General features: G+C 41.2%; 2 protein-coding genes across 2 annotated transcripts in view; one reads left to right on the forward strand and one right to left on the reverse strand.

Moving 5' to 3' along the window:
• YAE1 (YAE1 maturation factor of ABCE1) overlaps nucleotides 1-13,886 on the forward strand; it is a 109,582-nt gene extending 95,696 nt beyond the window's left edge. The window contains exon 6 of the mRNA XM_044292931.1: nucleotides 13,115-13,886. The gene's annotated coding sequence lies outside the window, so the exon portion shown is untranslated. The remainder of the gene's footprint in view (nucleotides 1-13,114) is intronic.
• LOC122939389 (mediator of RNA polymerase II transcription subunit 1-like) overlaps nucleotides 1-23,058 on the reverse strand; it is a 130,415-nt gene that overhangs the window by 23,635 nt on the left and 83,722 nt on the right. The window contains exons 5-10 of the mRNA XM_044295458.1: nucleotides 21,118-21,192; nucleotides 17,238-17,308; nucleotides 5,331-5,396; nucleotides 4,352-4,460; nucleotides 2,871-2,995; nucleotides 1,498-1,604 (exon numbers count right to left, since the gene is read on the reverse strand). Coding sequence (XP_044151393.1) covers nucleotides 1,498-1,604; nucleotides 2,871-2,995; nucleotides 4,352-4,460; nucleotides 5,331-5,396; nucleotides 17,238-17,308; nucleotides 21,118-21,192 — 553 coding nt within the window. The remainder of the gene's footprint in view (nucleotides 1-1,497; nucleotides 1,605-2,870; nucleotides 2,996-4,351; nucleotides 4,461-5,330; nucleotides 5,397-17,237; nucleotides 17,309-21,117; nucleotides 21,193-23,058) is intronic.

A 23,058-nucleotide genomic window follows, 5' to 3' on the forward strand; every position in this document is an offset into this window, starting at 1 on the left:
CATGTAAATGTTGTACACAGCGCTGATGCTATTCTGAGGTTTATTGAGTTACTGCTGTTTATAATGTGCTGTTAAAAGGGGTTGTCCAACTTCAGCAAATGAGAATTATTATATAGAAAACGTTAATACAAAGCACTCACCAATGTATTGTGATTGTCCATATTGACTCCTTTGCTGCTAATGATTCATTCTCCCATCTCAATATACACTGCTCGTTTCAAGGAGTTATGGCCACCACTGTGCCTATGCATGCTCCCAGTCACCAGATGGGCCAGCACTTTTTCCTATAGTGTGTAAGCACGTCCACTGCTGCTGGATTGCAGGATGGTCATAACCCCTGTATACGAGCAGTGTATAATGCAATGGGAAAAAAAAAAAAAAAGAATTAAGCCAGCAAAGGAAGTAATATGGACAAAACATTAGTAAGTGCCTTGTATTAACTTTGTCTACATGATAAATGCCATTTGCTGAAATGAGATACCCCTTTAAGTGCACAGTACCTTCTTTGTCACTTTATCCAATTATGCGGTTAATAAATATAGAATGAGTGTATGTGTACGTGGGATGATAATAGAGGTGCAGGCTAGCCTGATTGTTAGATGCAAGCACACCTCAGGCTGAAAAGTAGACACCACTAGTGTGAGCTTTGAGACTGCAGATCCCTGTATGTAGCTAGCTAGCTAGCAGGTAGAGGTGAGTGGCCCTAGCCATAAGGGTGCATCACCTCAGGGTCTACATAGGGCAAGTTGCAGCTGAGCACCGCAGAGGAGTTTACGCCGGTTCATTGTGGCCAAAAGGAACCTCTTAGTTCCCATAGTCTAGGCCAGTGGAGTCCAGGTCTCTAATAAAGACCAGCTAGCAGCGGTGATGCCTGCAAAGAGCAAGTGAGTTGTGTGCCATACTAAGTGTGTTGTGAGGAAGATGAATACTGTGGCCCGTTAGAGAAGTGTCCATATTGTGCAGTACTGCCTCAAGTGATGAGACAGCCAAGGTGATAACTGCAAATATGATCATCTTTATTGCTTCTACTCTGACAAGATCAAATACCCAGGCAAAAGTTGTTTTTTTTATATTTGCCTGTTAAAAATTGACCAAGACTGTGCCCTCATCAGGAGATTCTGAAACCACTAAACCGGTTTCCGCTATTTAAGATTGTGACCACTAATCCTTTTGCCCCACATGAAACCAGCAAATCACCGTCAGTGATGCCCGTTTTCTTTACCACACCACTCAGGACCCAAAAGATTCTCTTTCTGAAAGGATTGACCCACTTACAAACTGAGCCAAGAGCATTTTTAAAGATAAGACCAGCAGACGTCCTTTTTACATAATTTTTCCCGTTTTCCCAGACTGCTAAATCTCATAACGCATGTAAACATTGAGTATATACTGTATTTTGCTGCCAAGTACAAGTTAGGTGGACAGGGACATCCCCACTTCCCCAGTAGAAAATTATTCGAGCAAAGCACGCATGAGAGAAGTGTGCACGAAACATACCACAACAAACTGGACCTCTTGACCAACAAAATCTTTAAGGCATTTATGCTTCATTTCTATGACCAGCTCATGCAATGGGCTTTGTTTTGTGGAAATAACAGGAAGGCCTTTAAAATAGAAGAAACAGGTTGTAAGTACAGACACATTTAGGTTACCAATTGTATATTATGGTGTATACTGTAGAATAATCCCTGCTATCAATGAAGTTTCACTTGAGTTCATTATTTTCTTGAGAAATATCAGTCACAAATACAATTCTGATGAACTCTGAAGCTGGCAGAATGGTGAATACAGCTCTGGGCTACAACGCAGGCTGTAAATCAGCATCAGTGCAAGAAAACGAATACAATGCATTTATAGACTGTCCTCCTCAGACAGACGCACTGTATTACAATTGAAACATCCAAAACTACTACTACAACCAGCTTTCTACTAAACCAAACTAGGATCACCATAGAACCGTGGCGTTTGGTTGAGCAGAACGTCAGGGATCACCAATATGGACAGTGTAAAACCGACGCAACAGTCATGTCTGTGGAAAACCTAACCACTTTATGTAGGTTTATGGTTTATATTAAAAGGCATTGGCTGAGTTATTAGAAAATATCTCCAGTACCAAATGTGATAAAGTACTCAAAAGAACATATATTCGCCACTTGGTCCCTTGTAGGTCCAGTTCTCACCTCCGATTTCTGTTTGCATGATGTATGTGGATACATAACTGCTACAACCTATAAACAGAAACCAGAGAAGGGAACTGAAGTTGCAGGGGACCAAGTGGTGAGGGGAACTTTCCTAAGACTCAGACAACCCCTTTAAGTGGTGTTTGAACACACAATTTAAACACCAACCGTTTGACTACACTTTTCTCATCTTATGGTCTTTTTATTCTGCATCTGCAGTTTGTTTAGTTTGTGCACTGGGAGGTTTACCGGGTTAATACCCCATTATATCAATTATTGGTATTGTTTATTTTGGTTTATTACTGCAATATATAATGCAACGGATTGCACTATTTCATAGAGAAATAAAAGTATGTGTTTTTTTAATCTTTTTCCTTACATGGGGGTGCCCTATGGGTGACGTTACTCGGCAGTATTTGTTAAACTCATGAACCTGAGGTTTCCATTGGGTAATCCCAATGGAGACCTAGGAGAGATACATTAATAAAGTGTAAAGAGAGCCTTAGTCTCCCCACATACATCAAGCTATTCTTCTGGCTAGCAGCATTTACATTGGCAAGCTACAAGCAAGTCAGCCAGATCAAAAGGAAATGATGTCTAAAACCAGTGATATACAAGAAGTCCACAGTAAAATCCATGAGACGACTAATTACTGGAAGCCATTTTAGAATAAAAAAGCATTTCTCGTACCAGTTATGGTCTGGATCTTCTGAATTAATGAGAGCAGAACAGGCTCCGGATTATCAAATCTAAGAAAGAAGCATGCTGGCAGCGCCATACTGGATTCATCAGTGAGGGAGGAAAACCCATGAACGCTAAAAAAAAATAAAATAATAAGGCTTAGTCTAGGTACACATCACATTTTCTAAACTTTTTGTGGGGATTCCATCATGTTAACAGGGTCCATGTGTTAAAGATCTGGCAACAGGACATACAAGTGGAGACTGTCGGATAAGTAAAATTGTTCAGTATAAACAAGGTGCAAAATAAAAGGAACGCCTTGTTAATAATCCATGCTGCTTTTTAACATAGTTTGTATTATGTAAAATAAAATGACAATGTGATGTATAATGTCATATGAAACACTAGAACACCACATTCTTACCGTAATCTCGCGATGCGCGAGCTCGTGCATGCGCAGTGCTGACATAGTGTTCCTTCCCTGTGCTGGCATCAGCCTCAGGGAAGGAACTGCGCATACGTGAGCTCACGCATCACAAGATTACGGCAATCTGACTTTGAGCAAGGAGTAGATTCCTGTATAGCTCCTTCACAGAGGGGCATGGCTGGGCTCCAGAACGGTTAGTACAGCTCCTTGAGCTCCTTACCAGGCTGATTTACATATATAAAATAGGCTAGGCAAATAGCGTAGGAGGACAATCTACACTGCTTCTGTAGCACATCTTGTTCTGCTTTGCTATTTGGTCCCAATCACTGCAATGGGAGTATGAAAACAGGATGGGAGCTAAGCAGTTTCCATAAACCCAGCCAGCGCTTAGTCCCGTCTTGGGCCCTAGTGCAAGAGTTCAGCTTGGGCCCCGCCTTCCCTCAGAGATTTGTGGCCAGGGGCAGGGAAGCACAAACCTTTGGGCTGCCCAAGGAAAAAAAATAAAAAATTAACGGCGCATTCCCCCCCCCCCCATGTTAAATTCTTGACCTAAACCCCTTCCCTCCACCCAGAGGTGTATCTTGACCAGCACACACTTTCTATAATGCTGGTATCTTCTTATGCAGCCCAAGGGTCTTTGGGCCCCCTCAGGCTCCTGGGCCCGGTAGCAACTGCTACCTCTGCACCCCCTATAGCTACGCCCCTGGGACAACCCCCTTTCAACTACCTATAAACCCCCCCCCCCTTTTTTTCTTTAAGTCTTTATTTAGAAACACCTTTAAAATGAGACCTGCTGATCCAGCTTCCAAGAACCCAACAAACAGCTGATTTGGCATGCAAGCTGTGGTCAACCAGATATTACCTCTGCACTGGCAGTTTAAGGGAAAATGTAGTGTTTCATTATAGCCATTAACATGAATCAATGTCCCTCCAAATATGCTAAAGTGAGAGCCATTCTCCTGAAAAAGATTCGAGAACCCCTCATCTGCTGCAAACTATGTACTAGTTTTTAGCACTAACAACTTTTTGATACAATTCATTATAATATTGATTTTTACAGTACCTTCCACCTTCCTGGGGAATCTCATTGAATAATGGGACCACTGGAAGATGGTACCAGTTAGTTGTGCCTGCAACTGTGACCGATACATTTGATCCAACCACACGAATGCCTAAAAAATGTACGTTACTAAATATTAAAATAACCAATACATGGAGCAAGTAATTGCAAAAGCAGACTATACTGGATTTTTTGCCTGTAACTATGTAGACCCATAGCTCTGCATAGGAGAATGCCTACATAAAACATGATTTATATTGAAGACACAGGCTATCGGTTCCTGTAGGCAATTACATCCCTGACTACAGGGACCATGTTACATAAAGGTTTTTTACATGGAAGTTTCATGTAAAACTAGGAAATCTTTGACCATTAGCCCCGGACTACATTGCAACTTTTTGTAGTGTGACTGATTTAAAAACCAACATCAATGACAGCTGCAGTCCACAAGATTTAATTGGACTGTGGATGTAGTTAAAGAGTTCAAATCAATCAGCCGTGCTACAAAAAGTTGCAGTGTAGCCTCACCCTTAGGCCTCTTGCACACGACCACGTGTTCCCCGTGGCCGTATTGCGGCCTGCATACGGCGGGTCCGCAATACACAAGACACCGACAGTGTGCATTCCTCATCACAGATGCGGACCCATTCACTTGAATCTGTTTGCAAATCCGGAGATGCGATGCGGAATGGAACGGAAGCACTACGGAGTGCTTTTGTGGGGTTCCGTTCAGTGCTTCCATTCCGTAGAAAGATAGGACAAGTTCTATCTTTCTGCGGAACGGACGGATCGCGGACCCCATTCAAGTGCATGGGGTCACAATCCGCATGCAGCTGGCCCACGGTCAGTGCCCATGCATTGCGGACCGCTTTAGGATTACAGACCTATTCGGTCGTGCACAAAGTATTGTCAGATCTCAAATTAGTCTTCATCTTGCGGTCAGGTTCTGGGCTTTTAAAATGCTTAAAAAGATATCCATTACCTGGTTTTAGTTTTTCTTCCAGAATCTGATATGGTGAAATATAGTACTCAATATTCATTGGCATTCCTAACACAAACAAAAATAATTAATTTACCTTTTAAAGGATAATTTTTATAATAAAATTGAAGTGCCATCTACAATATATTGAGTAACCGTAGGCGTAAAAAGGTCTCTAATTGCACCAAATCTTCTCTTATATTGTGGCTAAGGCCTCCTGCACACAACCGTTTATTTTTCTCCCGATTACGGGCCGTTTCTTGCGTTCCGTATACGGAACTATTAATTTCAATGATTCCGCAAAAAAAAAAAAAAACTGAATGTAGTCCGTATGCATTCAGTTTCCGTTCCGTTGAAAGATGGAACATGTCCTATTATTGCCCACAAATCATGTTCCGTGGCTACATTCAAGTCAATGGGTCCGCAAAAAAAAAAACCACACATACGAAATGTACTCCGTATGTCTTCCGTTCCCGTTCAGTTTTTGCGGAACCTTCTATTGAAAATGTTATGCCCAGCCCAATTTTTTCTATGTAATTACTGTATGGGTCCATTCACATGTCCGCAAATGGATCCGCATCCGTTCTGCAATATCGGGAATGGGTGCTGACCCATTCATTCTCAAATGAGGCAGAATGGGATGCGGAGAACACACTATGTGCTCTCCGTATCCACATTTTAGGAGCGCGGCCCCGAACTTCCGGGACGCGGCTCTGCAAAAATAAATAAATAAATAGAACATGTCCTATTCTTGTCCACAATTGCGGACAAGAATAGGCAGTTCTATGGGGGGTTCCGGCCGGATCCGCAATACACCACGGACATGTGAATGGACCCTATACTGTATATATGTCATACGGAAAAACAGAACCGAAAAGCGGAACAGAAACGGAAACACAACGGAAACAAAAAACTGAACGGATCCGTGAAAAACAGACCACAACACTGAAAAAGCCATACGGCCGTGTGCAGGAGGCCTAAGTGCTGGTAGTGGGAGACTCAATTATAAAGGGTACAGATAAAGCATCATCGAACGGTGTGTTGTCTTCCTGGCGCTCGGATTAGACACATCAGGTTGACAGGATTACTGGGAGGGGCTGGAGAAGATCCAGCGATCATGGTCCATATCGGAACCAATGACAAAGTTAGAGGCAGGTGGAGTGTCCTTAAAAATGATTTTAGGGATTTAGGTTAGAAGCTTAGGGCAAGGACCTCAAAAGGTAGTATTTTCCGAAATACTTCCGGTACAACAAGCCACACAAAGGCAGCGGGAGATTAGGTAGGTTAACAAGTGGCTCAAGGACTAGTGTAGGAAGGAAGAGGTTGGGTTCCTGGAGAACTGGGCCGACTTCTCTTGGCTACAGGCTCTATCGTAGGGATGGGCTGCACCTCAATGGGGAAGGGGCAGCTGTGTTGGGGAGAAGATGGCTAGAAGGTTGTAGGAGTATTAACCTATAGACCTGACAGAACAACAGATGTGCAGGTTGGGGGACACCTGGTAAATAGTGACCATAAAGTAATAACCTTCCAATTATCATTTAAAAAAGAGTTTCTTCTAGGAGGAACAAAAATACCAAAACTTCAAAAAAGCTAAATTTAGCCAACTAAGAGAGGCCATAGGCCTAACTAACTGGGACAAAGTCTTCAAAAATAAACATAGCCACAAAATGGGATATTTTTAAAAACATCTTAAAATCGAATTGAGAGGTACATACCTTATGGGAATAAAAGGAAGAAAATTGAATATGTAAAAAACAAATAAAAGCAGCCAAACTAGAGACAGAGATTAATTGCCAAAGAGCAAAACTAACCCTAAAATGTTCTTCAATTATATAAAATGGTAAAAAGTATAAATCTGAAGGTGTCGGCCCTTTACAGAGTAATGAGGAGGGAGTTGCAGAGATGAGGAGAAAGCAAAGCTATTAAATATTTTTTTTCTCCACTGTATTCACGGAGGAAAATAAACTGTGAGAGCCCGGTCTGACCCAGGAAGAAGTAAAGCAGAGTCTTAAAAAGATTAAAATAGACAACTCGCCAGGACAGGATGGCATACATCCCCGGATCCTAAGATAAATAAATAATGTAATAGCCAGACCATTATTTCTGATATTTAAGGACTATACTGACTGAGTGTTCCACGGGATTGGCGCAAAGCCAATGTGGTGCCAATATTCGAAAAGGGTCCAAAAACAGAGCATGGAAACTATAGGTTAGTAAGTTTAACATCTGTTGTGGGTACATTGTTTGAAGGTTTTCCAAGAACTGCTATCTTGGAGATCCTCAATGAAAATAAGTAAATAACACCATATCAGCATGGATCAATGAGGGATCGGTCATGTCAAACTAATTGAATCAGTTTTTATGAGGAGGTAAGTCCTAGACTTGACAGAGGCGTATCAATGGATGTCGTATATCTGGACTTCTCCAAAGCATTTGACACTTTACCACATAAAAGTAACTGGCTCAAAGATAGAAAACAGAGGGTGGTTATTAACGGTACACACTCAGATTGGGTCACTGTCACTAGTGTGGTACCTCAGGGGTCAGTATTGGCCCCTATTTTCTTCAATATATTTATTAATGATCTTGTAGAAGGCTTGCACAGTAAAATATAATTTTTTGCAGATGACACTAAACTGTGCAAAGTAATTAACACGAAAGAGGACGGTATACTGCTACAGAGGGATCTGGATAGATTGGCGGCCTGGGCAGATACGTGGCAGATGAGGTTTAACACTGACAAATGTAAAGTTATGCACATGGGAAGGAATAATGCAAATCACCCGTACATACTAAATGGTAAAACACTGGGTAACACTCAGGCTCGGACTGGCCCACAGGGGAATTCCCCGGTGGGCCCCTGGGCAAAGTGGGCCCCTAGTCTCCCACCCCCTGCACAAGTGGCACATAACACATTAGCTTTACTGCACTACATACATATATTCAATGTACAGCACCTCAACCCGCCTATGTTCATATAAAAAACTTGTTAGATTATTTATTATATTTGAATGTATCCATACGGTGGGCCCCCAAAATAAATTTTACTGGTGGGCCCTAGGTACCCCAGTCCGACACTGGTAACACTGACATGGAAAAGGACCTAGGAATTTTAGTGAACAGCAAACTAAGCTGTAAAAACCAGTGTCAATAAGGCCAATAAGATAATGGGTTACATCAAAAGGGGCATAGATGCCCATGATGAGAACATAGTCCTACCACTTTACAACTCACTAGTCAGACCACACATTGAGTACTGTTCACAGGAGCCCAGCCCTGTACACAAGGCAGACATAGCAGATCTGGAGGAGGGCAACTAAAGTAATAACTGGAATTGGTGGACTACAGTACCCTGAAAGATTATCAAAATGAGGGTTATTTCCTTTAGAAAAAAAAAAGACGACTGAGGGGAGATCTAATAACATGTATAAATATATCCGGGGTCCGTACAGAGATCTCTCCCATCATCTATTTATCCCCAGGACTGTGACAAGGGGACATCCTCTGCGTCTGGAGGAAAGAAGGTTTGTACACAAACATAGAAAAGGATTCTTTACGGTAAGAGAAGTGAGACTATGGAACCTGAGGAGGTGGTGATGGGGAGTTCACTAAAAGAGTTCACGAGGGACCTGGATGTATTTTTGGAGTGTAATATTACAGGTTATAGCTACTAGAGATTGGTAGTTGATCCAGGGAGTTATTCTGATTGCCTGATTGGAGTCGGGAAGGAATTTTTTTTTCCCTTATTGGCTTCTACCTCACTTTTCTTTTTTTTTGTCTTTCTCTGGATCAACTTCCAGGATAACAGGCCGAACTGGATGGACAAATGTCTTCTTTCGGCCTTATGTACTATGTTACCAAGTTCTCTTTGGATAAAGTTATTACGTTAGCTTTCTTTAATTGAAAAGTACAGCAATTTGACCTCTAAGCTGTCCGATTACGAAGGATGGTTTTCCAGCCCTTTAGTACTGCATGTAGATTTCTTTTTAGACCTTTTCAATTACCTTATATCATATCTATTGTGTCCGAGTGGTGTGGGGCTTTCCATAGATATGCACTAATATGTACAGTAAATTGCCCCTCTGTTTAAAGTGAAAAGATATGATCAGATGTCTACAGAGAATATAGTATGACGATTAAAGTGACTGCTAGGTCAACCTTAAAAAGAGGACCTGTCACCAAAAAATGCAAGGCAATCTGAAACACCATGTTACAGAGAAGAAGGAGCTGAGCAGATCGATATATATTTTAGTGGGTGGGAAAAGTCAGTAAAACCTGTAATTTATACCTTAGCTTTTTCTACCTCCTATGAAAAGCATCCATACAGAATAGAGAAGGAGTTATCTGTGATTGATAGCCAGGGGCAAATTGGGAGCTCAAAGTGGCCTTGGAAAAAAACGTAGAAGTGCCCCCATGTTGTAGGCGAAGGCAAACTGGCAGAAGGTGTGGCCAAACCAAGTAGGTGGGTTTTTTTCCCAGGGCAATCTGTAGTTTTTATTGATAACATTTTTAAATATGCCTTTTCGTTTTTTTGGGCAGATGAAGCAATAAAAAATGACGAACCCGCAGGTTTGATTTTTTTTCCCCCCATTATGGAGTTCACCATACGGAATAAATACATTTATATTTTAATAGTATAGGCATTTTGTAGGCAACAATGAAAATTATCTATATCTTTTATTGTTTATTTTTGTTATTACTATGGGGAAATGGGTTGATTAGCATTTTTATAAATGTTTTATTTTTAAAAACTTTTTTTCATCTCTTTTCACTTATTTTAAAGTCACCCTAGGGGACTTTAACATGATCATTTGATCACTGTTCCCATAGACTGTACATGTATAGCTGAGGTTGGAAAGAGGTTAAAATGAAAAAGTCATTCCCTCAAATAACTAGGACCTTGAGCATTAAATATAATGGAGCAAAATATTTATTAAAACACATTTTAACTCTACTCTGATGAATAAAAAAAAAAAAAAAAACGGGAGTTCAGGGCAGCACACCTTGCAGCAAGTAGTTTGAGTGCCAGCGATGTTTACACTTTACCAAAGTGTTTCATATATATATATATTTTTATCTCCAGAGCATTTGTGCAATTACTAAATTATTAAATCAGTTTTTTGCTGCTACCACTGGACTTGAACACCTGAGTTTTGTGTAGACTGCTGCCATACCAGGAGTGCTACAGAGCACACTGTGACCAGCTGACGGAATGTTTGTAACTAAAATGTATTGGTATAGAGCATTGTACAGGAATACACACATTATATAATATATATATATATATATATATATATATATATATGACGAAGTCGGACCAGGAGAGGGGGGTCGCAGACACCACAGAACCAGCCAAACCCAGAAACAACTAAACCAGAGCACAGACCAACAAACTACAGATGAACAAGAGGAAGTGACTGATCAATCTGTCATCTAGGATGCTCACTCCAGCTCAAGTGAGTGTTCTCAATAGAGGACTTTCTTTTTGTCCCATGTCTTCTTCTAACTGGTTTGATCTGGACGCCGATTTATATGCATTCTTTCGTAGAATTAAGTTGAAAGTGTGGTTCAACACTAGGACACAGATCGCGGCACCTCAGGCTAGCAAGTTCTCCCCGAGACGACGCGATCTATCCCTGAATGGCCATTTTACCCCATTTGTTAATGAGGCCTCTGTTGATGCATTTATTACTGCTGTCAAGTCTGATATATCTGCATATAAGTGGAGATGCAATAGTGGTGTTCTCAAACATCCAAACCTTTCTAGGTTGGAAATTGAGGCACTAGACCAATTAAGACAGGACTCTTCTTTGACAATTTAACCTGCGGATAAGGGTGGCTCAGTTGTAGTCATGGACACCAGTAAATATGTGACTGAGATTCAACGTCAGCTGGATGACACGGATGTTTATTCTGTCCTTCAGACTGACCCAAAATTTGAGATAGCTAGACTTATCAGGAAATGTTTGGCTGATGCCATTTTGGCAGGCACTATCAATGAGGACTTGTGCACATTTCTTACTGTAGATCATCCGGTTACGCCGGTTCTATATATACTCCCTAAAGTGCACAGGTCTCTCAGGGACCCTCCCGGACGTCCGATAGTTTCTGGCTCGGATTCTATTTTGAGTTGCATTGCCATTTGCCTGGATAAGATTTTGCACGACTTTGCAATAGGGGCTGAGTCGTATATACAAGATACGACTGATTTCCTATGCAAGTTGAACAAGATTGAATTTGCTGGTGCCCATGAGGTCCATCTAGCATCTTTTGATGTCACCTCCTTGTATACTTCGATTGACCACGATCTAGGTATTGGTGCCATTGAACGTATGCTTGGTCTTTCATCTTACTCTACAGCTGCTAGACAATTTATCATTGATTTATTGCAGATAATTTTAAGACAATTATTTCCTGTTCCAGGACACGTTTTTCCAGCAAACAAGAGGCGTGGCGATGGGGTCTAATGTAGCACCCACTTACGCCAACATCTTTATGAGGTGCTTTGAGGAGGATGTCGTCAAAGTGTCACACCACCGCAGCCATTTGCTGCGGTGGTGGAGATACATCGACGACATCTTCCTCATATGGACTGGTAGTGTTGCCCAACTTACATAGTTTCATATGTTCCTCAATAGTGTCAATAAGGCTCTTCAATTTACCCTGGTCCACTCTGAAACTGAATTTCAGTTTCTAGACACTACAGTTATATACAAACAGGGCAAGTTGCACACACAACTATACACTAAGCCCACGGATAAAAATACCCTTCTTTGCTTCAATAGTGGCCACCCACGTAGTATGCTTAAGTATTTACCCTTTTCACAATTTCTTAGGGTTAAACACATAGTTTCTGAACCTGAGGAGGTTGATTTAGCTTTGAATAACATGGCTAGTAAATTCCAAAAAAGGGGGTATCCTGCCCAACTACTCGATTCCCATAAAAACAAGGTTCTTAGTTTGGATAGGAGCAGTATTTGAGAGGAGGACGTCCGGTAGGTCTCCCACTCGGATTCCCTTTATCTCCAAATACACAGAACAAAGCGAGGAGATCAAATCGCATTATCAAGCGACATTGGGGAATTTTGGGAGGTTGCCATAGTGAGATCTTAGAATTTAGATCCCCTCCCCTTTTTTCTTACTGCAGGTCCAGAAACGCGTGATCAACTTGTTAGAGCAGATATTGGCCCTAGGTCTAAGTCTATTCAAACCTCTTTGACTACACGTGGCAAGGGCAGTTTTCCCTGCCTTTGTTGCACTGACTGCAAATATATGGGTAAGGGCAGTGTTTTTGTCCATCCCACTACTGGAGTTTCACATTCGATCCGATTTCACCTTAAATGTAATTCCAATTACGTGATTTATGTTTTGATCTGTCCGTGTAAGTTATTATATGTGGGGGAAACGTCAACTGATCTCAAGACGCGGTTGAATAATCATAGATTATCTAAAAAAAGAAAGGATCTCCTGTTGCCAAACATTTTACGGAGCTTAAACACTCCGAGAAAGATCTTAAATGTTGGGCCATTGACGATGTACCCATGCCGAGACGTGGGGGCAACAGGGTGTCGATCCTTAGAAAGAGAGAGCTCTTTTGGATTTATACTCTTAATAGTCTGAAACCCAATGGGCTCAATGTGGATTACAACCCGGGGATGTATGTCTAGATGAGCAGTTTGCCCTACATTGTTTTTTGTGAGATATGCGATTTTCCTCTGGTGTTACATAGTGTACTATGAACACTATTAAGCCATTTTTTCTTATTCATTTTCTTCTTATTTTCACAGATAAGAATGATGCTGCGGGATCGAGAAGTGGGACGTACCCTGTGTGTTTAGATTGTGTCTACATGCCTTTATTCAGTTCACATGATTGTCTTTAGCTTTGCTTCACTTTTCAAGTTATGCCAGCAATATATTCATTTTGTTCATTAGTCTTTGATGCCCCTCATTGTGTGTCATATATTGAGTGTCCCCATTAGGGATCCGGTGGATTCCATGTATGATGTCCGCAACGCATTCCGCTGCGGTCATCATTACATTATGCCCACTTGGGATGTGGGTCTGTATCTTTATTGAGCTGCAGCCTCTCCCTTGTCCCCTATGGGTATACGCTATAGAACACGTCATTATTTCCGTGTTGCGCTGTCCTGTCTATTTTTTACATGGACATGCGCACACACACTGTTGGGAGTTTTTTTTACCTTTTGCAAGATGGCTGACTGAGTGATCCCACAGTTCTGCGCATGCTGACGGCATGTGACATGTGTGGCACGGGGAACAGCACTGGGTATGTCACCGCTCCCCCCCTCCCCTCTGCAGCATAATTTCTTCTCCCTCCTCCCAAACTTTGTGCACCTGTATTCACTTATTAATCATTGTACTTTTATGGTATAATATATTTACATCGTACTGTATTTTTTATACAACATTAATGCGCTTCACCACTGATGAATAAGACACATTTGTATATCCCTGGACCTAGCACCCACATTGTTTTTTTCCCGTGCCACCATTTGTTTTCTCATAATATAAATATACAGTACAGACCAAACGTTTGGACACACCTTCTCATTCAAAGATTTTTCTTTATTTTCATGACTATGAAAATTGTACATTCACACTGAAGGCATCAAAACTATGAATTAACACATGTAGAATTATATACATAACAAAAGTGTGAAACAACTGAAAATATGTCATATTCTAGGTTCTTCAAAGTAGCCACCTTTTGCTTTCATTACTGCTTTGCACACTCTTGGCATTCTCTTGATGAGCTTCAAGAGGTAGTCACCTGAAATGGTTTTCACTTCACAGGTGTGCCCTGTCAGGTTTAATAAGTGGGATTTCTTGCCTTATAAATGGGGTTGGGACCATCAGTTGCATTGTGGAGAAGTCAGGTGGATACACAGCCGATAGTCCTACTGAATAGACTGTTAGAATTTGTATTATGGCAAGAAAAAAGCAGCTAAGTAAAGAAAAACGAGTGGCCATCATTACTTTAAGAAATGAAGGTCAGTCATTCTGAAAAATTGGGAAAACTTTGAAAGTGTCCCCAAGTGCAGTCACAAAAACCCATCAAGCGCTACAAAGAAACTGGCTCACATGCGGACCGCCCCAGGAAAGGAAGACCAAGAGTCACCTCTGCTGCGGAGGATAAGTTCATCCAAGTCACCAGCCTCAGAAAATCGCAGGTTAACGGCAGCTCAGATTAGAGACCAGGTCAATGCCACACAGAGTTCTAGCAGCAGAACCATCTCTAGAACAACTTAAGAGGAGACTGTGTGAAATCAGGTCTTCATGGTACAAACCGGATTCCAAAAAATATTTTATTCAGAATAGAACATAAATCACGGAACAAAAGTTTAAACTGAGAAAATGTGCCATTTTAAAAGGGAAAAATATGTTGAATCAGAATTTCATGGTGTCAACAAATCCCCAAAAAGTTGGGACAAGGCCATTTTCACCACTGTGTGGCATCTCCCCTTCTTCTTACAACACTCGTCTGGGGACTGAGGAGACCAGTTTCTCGAATTTAGAAATAGGAATGCTCTCCCATTCTTGTCTAATACAGGCCTCTAACTGTTCAATCGTCTTGGGCCTTCTTTGTTGCACCTTCCTCTTTATGATGCGCCAAATGTTCTCTATAGGTGAAAGATCTGGACTGCAGACGGGCCATTTCAGTACCCGGATCCTTCTCCTACGCAGCCATGATGTTGTGATTGATGCAGAATGTGGTCTGGCATTATCTTGTTGAAAAATGCAGGGTCTTCCCTGAAAGAGATGACGTCTGGATGGGAGCAGATGGGAGCATATGTTGTTCTAGAACCTGAATATATTTTTCTGCATTGATGGTGCCTTTCCAGACATGCAAGCTGCCCATGCCACACGCACTCATGCAACCCCATACCATCAGAGATGCAGGCTTCTGAACTGAGCGTTGATAACAACTTGGGTTGTCCTTGTCCTCTTTGGTCCGGATGACATGGCGTCCCATATTTCCGAAAAGAACTTCGAATCGTGACTCGTCTGACCACAGAGCAGTCTTCCATTTTGCCACACTCCATTTTAAATGATCCCTGGCCCAGTGAAAATGCCTGAGCTTGTGGATCTTGTTTAGAAATGGCTTCTTCTTTGCACTGTACAGTTTCAGCTGGCAACGGCGGATGGCACGGTGGATTGTGTTCACTGACAATGGTTTCTGGAAGTATTCCTGAGCCCATTCTGTGATTTCCTTTACAGTAGCATTCCTGTTTGTGGTGCAGTGTCGTTTAAGGGCCCGGAGATCACGGGCATCCAGTATGGTTTTACGGCCTTGACCCTTACGCACAGAGATTGTTCCAGATTCTCTGAATCTTCGGATGATGTTATGCACAGTTGATGATGATAGATGCAAAGTCTTTGCAATTTTTCGCTGAGTAACACCTTTCTGATATTGCTCCACTATCTTTCTGCGAAAACATTGTGGGAATTGGTGATCCTCTACCCATCTTGGCTTCTGAGAGACACTGCCACTCTGAGAAGCTCTTTTTTATACCCAATCATGTTGCCAATTGACCTAATTAGTGTTAATTGGTCTTCCAGCTCTTCGTTATGCTCAAATTTACTTTTTCCAGCCTCTTATTGCTACTTGTCCCAACTTTTTTGGGATTTGTTGACACCGTGAAAATTTGAATCAACATATTTTTCCTTTAAAATGATACATTTGCTCGGATTAAACGTTTGATCTGTCATCTACGTTCTATTACAAATAAAATATTGACATTTGCCATCTCCACATCATTGCATTCAGTTTTTATTCACAATTTGTTTAGTGTCCCAACTTTTTTGGAATCCGGTTTGTAGAATATCTGCTAGGAAACCACTGCTAAGGACAGGCAAGAAGCAGAAGAGACTTGTTTGGGCTAAAGAACACAAGGAATGGACATTAGACCAGTGGAAATCTGTGCTTTGGTCTGATGAGTCCAAATTTGAGATCTTTGGTTCCAACCACCGTGTCTTTGTTCGACGCAGAAAAGATGAACGGATGGACTCTACATGCCAAGAGTGTGCAAAGCAGTAATCAAAGAAAAAGGTGGCTACTTTGAAGAACCTAGAATATGAGATATTTTCAGTTTCACACTTTTTTGTTATGTATATAATTCCACATGTGTTAATTCATAGTTTTGATGCCTTCAGTGTGAATCTACAATTTTCATAGCCATGAAAATAAAGAAAACTCTTTGAATGAGAAGGTGTGCCCAAACTTTTGGTCTGTACTGTAATATATATATATATTTTTATTTATTTTTTAATACATATAATACACACTTTTTTTTTAAAGGAGATCATTTATTTTGCACCATTACATTTTTGTGATTATTAATAAACTTAATAAACTTAAACTTGTATTGCTATCCCAATGTCCTGGTATACAGTATTTGTAGATACCAGTGCATTGTACATTACTACTAATTATGTTTTTTTTAGTTAGAGAAATTCTTCTCATAGACAGCAGTGTGCTTTGTAGCACAATTCAGGGGTGTAGCGAGGGGGGGGCACCAGTGGGAGGTTCATTTCCATGGTGAAGCAGGAAGCCATACACTCCCGGCTTCACAGTTCCGCTGGTCTCCATCGCGCTGCTGGCTGTGTGGGAATAGCTGTTCCGCTCCTGTTAATAGCACTGTATGTATAAGTCTGCATAAGAGACAGCTGCCCCACCATCCTGTACCGATAGCACTTCACAGGGCTGCAGATGTAAATGTGTAAATTATATATCAATCTGCTCAGCTTCTCCTGCTCTATAACATGGTGCTTTCAGATTGCATTTTCCATGACAGATCCTCTTTAATCATCATATCATAGATACACAATAGGAAAAAGGTTAAATGTTACTTAGAAAATACTGTTCCCATGAAGAATGAACATTTACCCCCACTTCTGGGAGACAGGAAGCCTACTTTCCCATGTAGGATTGTGATTATCCTGTCAATGTCATTGGTACTTCTAAAGAAAGATATATAACAAAAATAAAAAATAAAGTTAAAGTTAGTTTTATATAATATCACACTTGTTAGCTCTAATACAATTAGCACAATTCTTTAATGAGCTCAGGGTCACTCCTGGGTTTAGACTTAAATGTCACTCATGTAGAGATAGTTAATACAATCCACTTACTAATGTATTGCCATTCTCCATATTGCCTCCTTTGCTGGCTTCCTACATTTTTCCACCACATTATACACTGCTTGTTTCCATGGTTACAACCACCCTTAAATCCACCAGTTGTGGTCGCGATTGCACACTATAGGACAGTGCGACAGTGACCATGGACCCTTCATAGGCTGGTGCTTTTTTTTATAGTATGCAAGCACGGCCACTAATGGATTGCAGGGTGGTGTTAACATAGGAACAAGCGGTGCATAATGTGATGGAAACATTAATCCAGCCAGCAAAGGAAGCAATATGGACAATCACAATACATTAGTAAGTGTCTTGTATTAACTTTCTCTACATGATAAATGCTATTTGTTGAAGTGACAAAACGCCTTTAAAGAGGACCTTTCACCGATTATCACACTGTGAACTAAGAATACAGACATGGAGTGCGGCACCCGAGGATCTCACTGCACTTACTATTATCCCTGGGCGCCGCTCAGTTCTCCCGCTATGCCCTCCGATATCTCCGGCCACCAAGTTATAGTAGGTAGAGATTTCGGTCACTAAGTTATGGTAGGCGGAGTCTGCCCTTGTTCTGCTCTAGCACTGGCCAATCGCAGCGCAGAGCTCACAGCCTGGGAGGTTATTTTCTCCCAGGCTGTGAGTTCTGCGATGCGATTGGCCAGCGCTACAGCAGAACAAGGGCAGACTCCGCCTTCTATAACTTTGTGACCAGAGAGCATAGCGGGAGAACGAAGCGGCGCCCAGGGATAATAGTAAGTGCAGTGAGATCCCCGCTCTCCAGGTCTGTATTCTTCGTTCACACTGTGATAATCTGTGAAAGGTCCTCTAAGTCTAAGCCCAGGAGTGACCCTGAGCTCATTGAATAATTGATAACCCTTTTAACTTATGGACAGACAGCAATGATTAATTCATGTTGAATTTCCAAAAAGCTCTGGGAGCAATTCCCTTCAACTCACCTTATTTATACCAAACAATTACAATATAGTGAAATATGATGTTGCACAAATTATTTTCATAGTTATACAAATGAATGAATACATTACACATAATTAACTTACTTCACTGACTGTAATGCGCATAAGTGGAAAGAATGAGAAATTCCAACACCGAGATGAAGATGGATCAATAATTGGACATCTGAAACTTATTTTGTTAACACATAGATAATACATAAATTGGGCCAATATATCTGGATACCTTGTTAGCATATTTCATAGATAACGATATGAAGATCTAGGGAAGATAGCTTGGTTATCTGCCACAAACATACAGACTCTAAAAAGTAATATTAAATGAACGAAGCACCAATTCCTATAAACTGGCACCTGCGACTTCATTGGCAACTAGAAACAGAAACATTTATCTTGTTTTATGCTTTTAAAAGAATTTATTTTTGTTAAGAACATATTCTTAAAAAGGTTTTTCCAAGATTTAATAACAGATCTATATCCTAAAATTAGGTCACGATGTGAGGTGAAAGGTCGATCCTGACCTCTCCTCTGATTACTCAGTGGTCTCAATATTATACTATGTTATACTCAGTCTACCTTTATGAAAAAGCAATATGTAACTTATTTATTCTCTTAAAATAAATGAGACAATATAAATTAAAATTCTTTAGTACACACTGCCTTTGTGTTGGCCCTGTTCCTCATTAAATTGTGGGGGGGAATTGCCTAACAGGATTCTCTTTGCTTGAGTGCTCTACATTAAGCTTACTGACCCCTATCAGCTAGTCTGTAATGGGGGAAAGGCTAACAGGCTGTAGTCAGAGCACTCGCCCTGCGATAGATCATCAGTATCTGATAGGTGGGTGTCTGATGCCTGGGACCCTTGCCAATCAGCTGTCCTGTGAGCGCTGCAGCCTTCTCCATGCTCACCATGCTCAGCCCCATTTACTTCAATGGGGCTGAGCTGTGTTCAGGATGTTAAGAATGAAGAAGTTGAAGAAGGCGGGGTAAATGGAGAAGATTTAGATTAGATTAGATGATGCAATAGACTACCCTAAAAAGATGGGAAGTAGCTAAAGCAGAAGATTACATTTATAAAATTTGGGTCCTCGCTAATAGTTATAATTTTATAAATTTATGCTTTTAATACTATAGGGAGAACGGACTGGTTATTAGTTAAAGCAGAAGATGTTGCGCATTAACCTAATAACTTGGGGTTGGGCATTCCAGAGAACTGGTGCAGCTCGTGAGAAGTCTTGGAGACGAGAGTGAGAAGTCTAGATTATGGTGGATATTAGTTTTAAATCATTTGCAGAGGATAGAGCACAGGTAGGATGGCAGGCAGAGATTAGAGGGAAATATAGGGAGGTGCAGCACAGGAGAGCTTTATGGGCAAGAGAGAAGTTTAAATAAATTCCTATACTGTATGGTGACCAGTGTAATGACTGGCACAGGACAGAGACATTGTAATAGTATCAGGTAGCTTAGTTTCGCTGCTTCACTCAGGATTGAAGAGAAGAAAGTTTAGAGAGGGGAAGACTTATTACTAATACGTTACAGTAAATCAAATAGAGAATGGATCAAGGCAACAATGAGAATTTTAGTTGTTTCCGCGGTAATAAAATATAGGTGAAGGAAAGATCAAATGTGACCTCGAGATAGCAGATGTTTTGGAAGGTTTATAGATGGGGGGGAAAGACAATTTTTGAAAGATTCAGTTTCTGCTAGAGAGGACATGAAGTTGGAGACAGCAGACAGATAACTGGGGTTTTGTAGTAGTGCAAGTGAGGTCATGGGAAGAATTATATAGTTGGGTGTTGTCAATCTAGAGATGGTAATGAAACCAAAGACTGAACCCTGAGAAGTAGAGACCGCAAATGATACACTGAAAAGAGTGGCCGAAGAGAACCAAGGGGGAGCAACAGACTACAGCATACCGAGTTGGAGTTGGTGGTTTAAAGCATGAAATGCTAGAGAGAGATTCAAAAGAATGAGTGGTCACAATTGTATTTAGCAGTCAGGAGTGCCCCCCAGTCACAGTTTCTGATCCGTGCATTCTAAATACACTTGAAAAGAGAGTTGGCCACATTTCACAAGGCTCTATCCTTAAAAGTGCAAGTGACAACTTAGAATCAGAAAAACAGGAGTCCTAAAACTGCTGCTCTCCCAACAGGGGAGGGTCCCAGGAATTTATAGCATAGCCCGTGGATATACCATACATTTTTGAATGGGAATACCTTTTTAAAAGAAACACTAAACAGACAATACACAAAATAGTATTAGTAATCGTATCCTGGCAACGTCATCTCATCCCTTTCCTCATTTCTATTTTGTCTTGTTTTACAAATAAAACTAAGTAACATGTAAAGGTGCTCAACGTTGTACCCCCTCTTCCTCACTGTCCTGTGTTTGTAAGATAACTGGCTGGGGCAGCAGCCTGTCCACCCCCTCCATTCCCCAGTCAGATAAACAGATTAAGCCCCAGCCCTTTGCTATACCCTGCCCAGTCATCTGACCACTAGTCAAAGATGCAAAATATCAATATAGGCCTATAACAGTTTATGAGAACAGTATTCCGTATCCATATATCACATAACCTTAATAAGTGTCTTAACCGTAAGACATTTGTGGGAGACCCAATACCTATCACCGGCAAATTCTGCATAAAATATACAGTACCTGTTGAGATTGAACATTGCACTTACATCCTCTTCTAGACTACGCAAAGCAATATACACTTTAGCTTTGATATCACTAGGAAGAAATAGATTAAAAAATTGCATTAAAAAAAAATTCTTAACTCAATGCTAACAATATACCTGCATGTATTAAAATATTATAATTACACTTAAAATTCCCTGAATAGATTTCCCCCTCGATCTCTGGTAGCGACTATAGTTGCAATTATGCCATTAGTTAAAGGGGTTGTGCCACGAAGCATATTCTACATTTTTCAAACCAGAATGGTATCTGAATAGTTTTCTAATTACATTTAATAAAAATGGTGTATAGTCAGTGAGCTATTCTATAAAATGTATATGTATAGAGCCATCTGCTTTTTGTTTTCTTCCTTATTTTTTTGTCAATTTCACTGAGCTGGTAGAATGTGCTCAGTTTAAATCTTCAACTGCCACCAGCCATATGTTCTATTAAAAGCTGTGGTAGTTACAGGGAGAGCTGCAGCAGAAAGGACACACTCCCTGAGCTTTTATTTAGGATTGTGCAGGCAGGATAGGTCATCAATATCTGATTGGGGAAAGGGGGGGGGGGGGGGTCCCCTGCTCATCAATAATCAGCTGTTTGAAGAGGAGGTGGTGCTCCATGTCATCACTACTTCCTTACACTGACAGTTGTCTTGGTAGTCTCAGCAGAGCAGTGTAATTACAAGCATTCACTTGAATAGAGCAAGTACTTGTAATTACACTGCGCTGCAAGGGATATGACGTGCAGTGTAATGAAGAAGCAGGGCTCACATGGAGTGCAGCCTCCTCTTCAAACAGCTGATAGACTGGGGTGCCAGATGTCGGACCTCCACTGATCAGATATTAATAAATATATACTGCCTGCACAACCCCTTTAAAGGGGTTTTCCATATTTTTATACTGATGAGGATTTTTTATATCCTCAGGACAGGTCATCAGTAGGGTTGAGCGAATTGGGTTCGGATTGCTGTATACGAACCCAATTCTTTTAAAAACTTTAACAATATTGGCTCTGTCCTACTATAAAGTGCATGGCCTCTGCAGAGGTCTTTCCAAATATTCATCAAATATTGCAAGGCTTAATTCGTCTCGCCTCTATCATGTGTCACTTAGTTTATTTGCATAAATTACTGCATCAAAAGACTAAGCCAAACTCTGCTTAGTGCCTCTAACCCGTAGAGGACCTTCGCCGTATATGTATGGCGCTGGTGGATGTGACTTAAAGACCAGCGCCGTACATGTACTGCGGGCTGATTGGACAGTTGCAGGAGCTGCGCCCGCCCAGAGGAATGCTGATCACAGCATGCAGGGTGTTTGCGAAGGGTATTGGTTCCCTCCGTGAACCCATTGGGTCCCCGCTCTGCAGTGACACTGGGACCCGATGACAGCCCGATTCCTTCCATAGGCATCGGGGCTTGCCTTCTATGGAAGCCTGTAAAATCCAGCCCCTTGGGCCCCTTTCACATGGGCGAGTATTCCACGCGGGTGCAATGCGTGATGTGAATGCATTGCACCCACACCGAATCCTGACCCATTCATTTCAATGGGGCTGTGTACATGAGCAATATTTTTCACGCATCACTTGTTTTTCACACAACGCAGGCCTTATAGAAATGAGTGGGGCTGCGTGAAAGTAAGAGAGCAATTGCGGATGCGGTGCGATTTTCACGCATGGTTGCTAGGAGATGATGTAACTAAATAGTGATAAGCAACCCCGGATCACATTAAAGTAAATTCACTGTATTATTTTCCCTTCTAACATGGTTATAAAGGGAAAATAATAGGATTCTTACTACAGAATGGTAACTACAGAATGGTCCTTTGAGGGGTTAAAAAAAATTGATTGATTGCACAGCCGGTATAGTTGTCACGGCTGAGGATGGGGAAAACCCTCAGCCGTGCGATGCCAGAAGATGGT

This window comes from Bufo gargarizans, chromosome 5, assembly GCF_014858855.1.
Source record: "Bufo gargarizans isolate SCDJY-AF-19 chromosome 5, ASM1485885v1, whole genome shotgun sequence".
Classification (NCBI taxonomy): domain Eukaryota; kingdom Metazoa; phylum Chordata; class Amphibia; order Anura; family Bufonidae; genus Bufo; species Bufo gargarizans.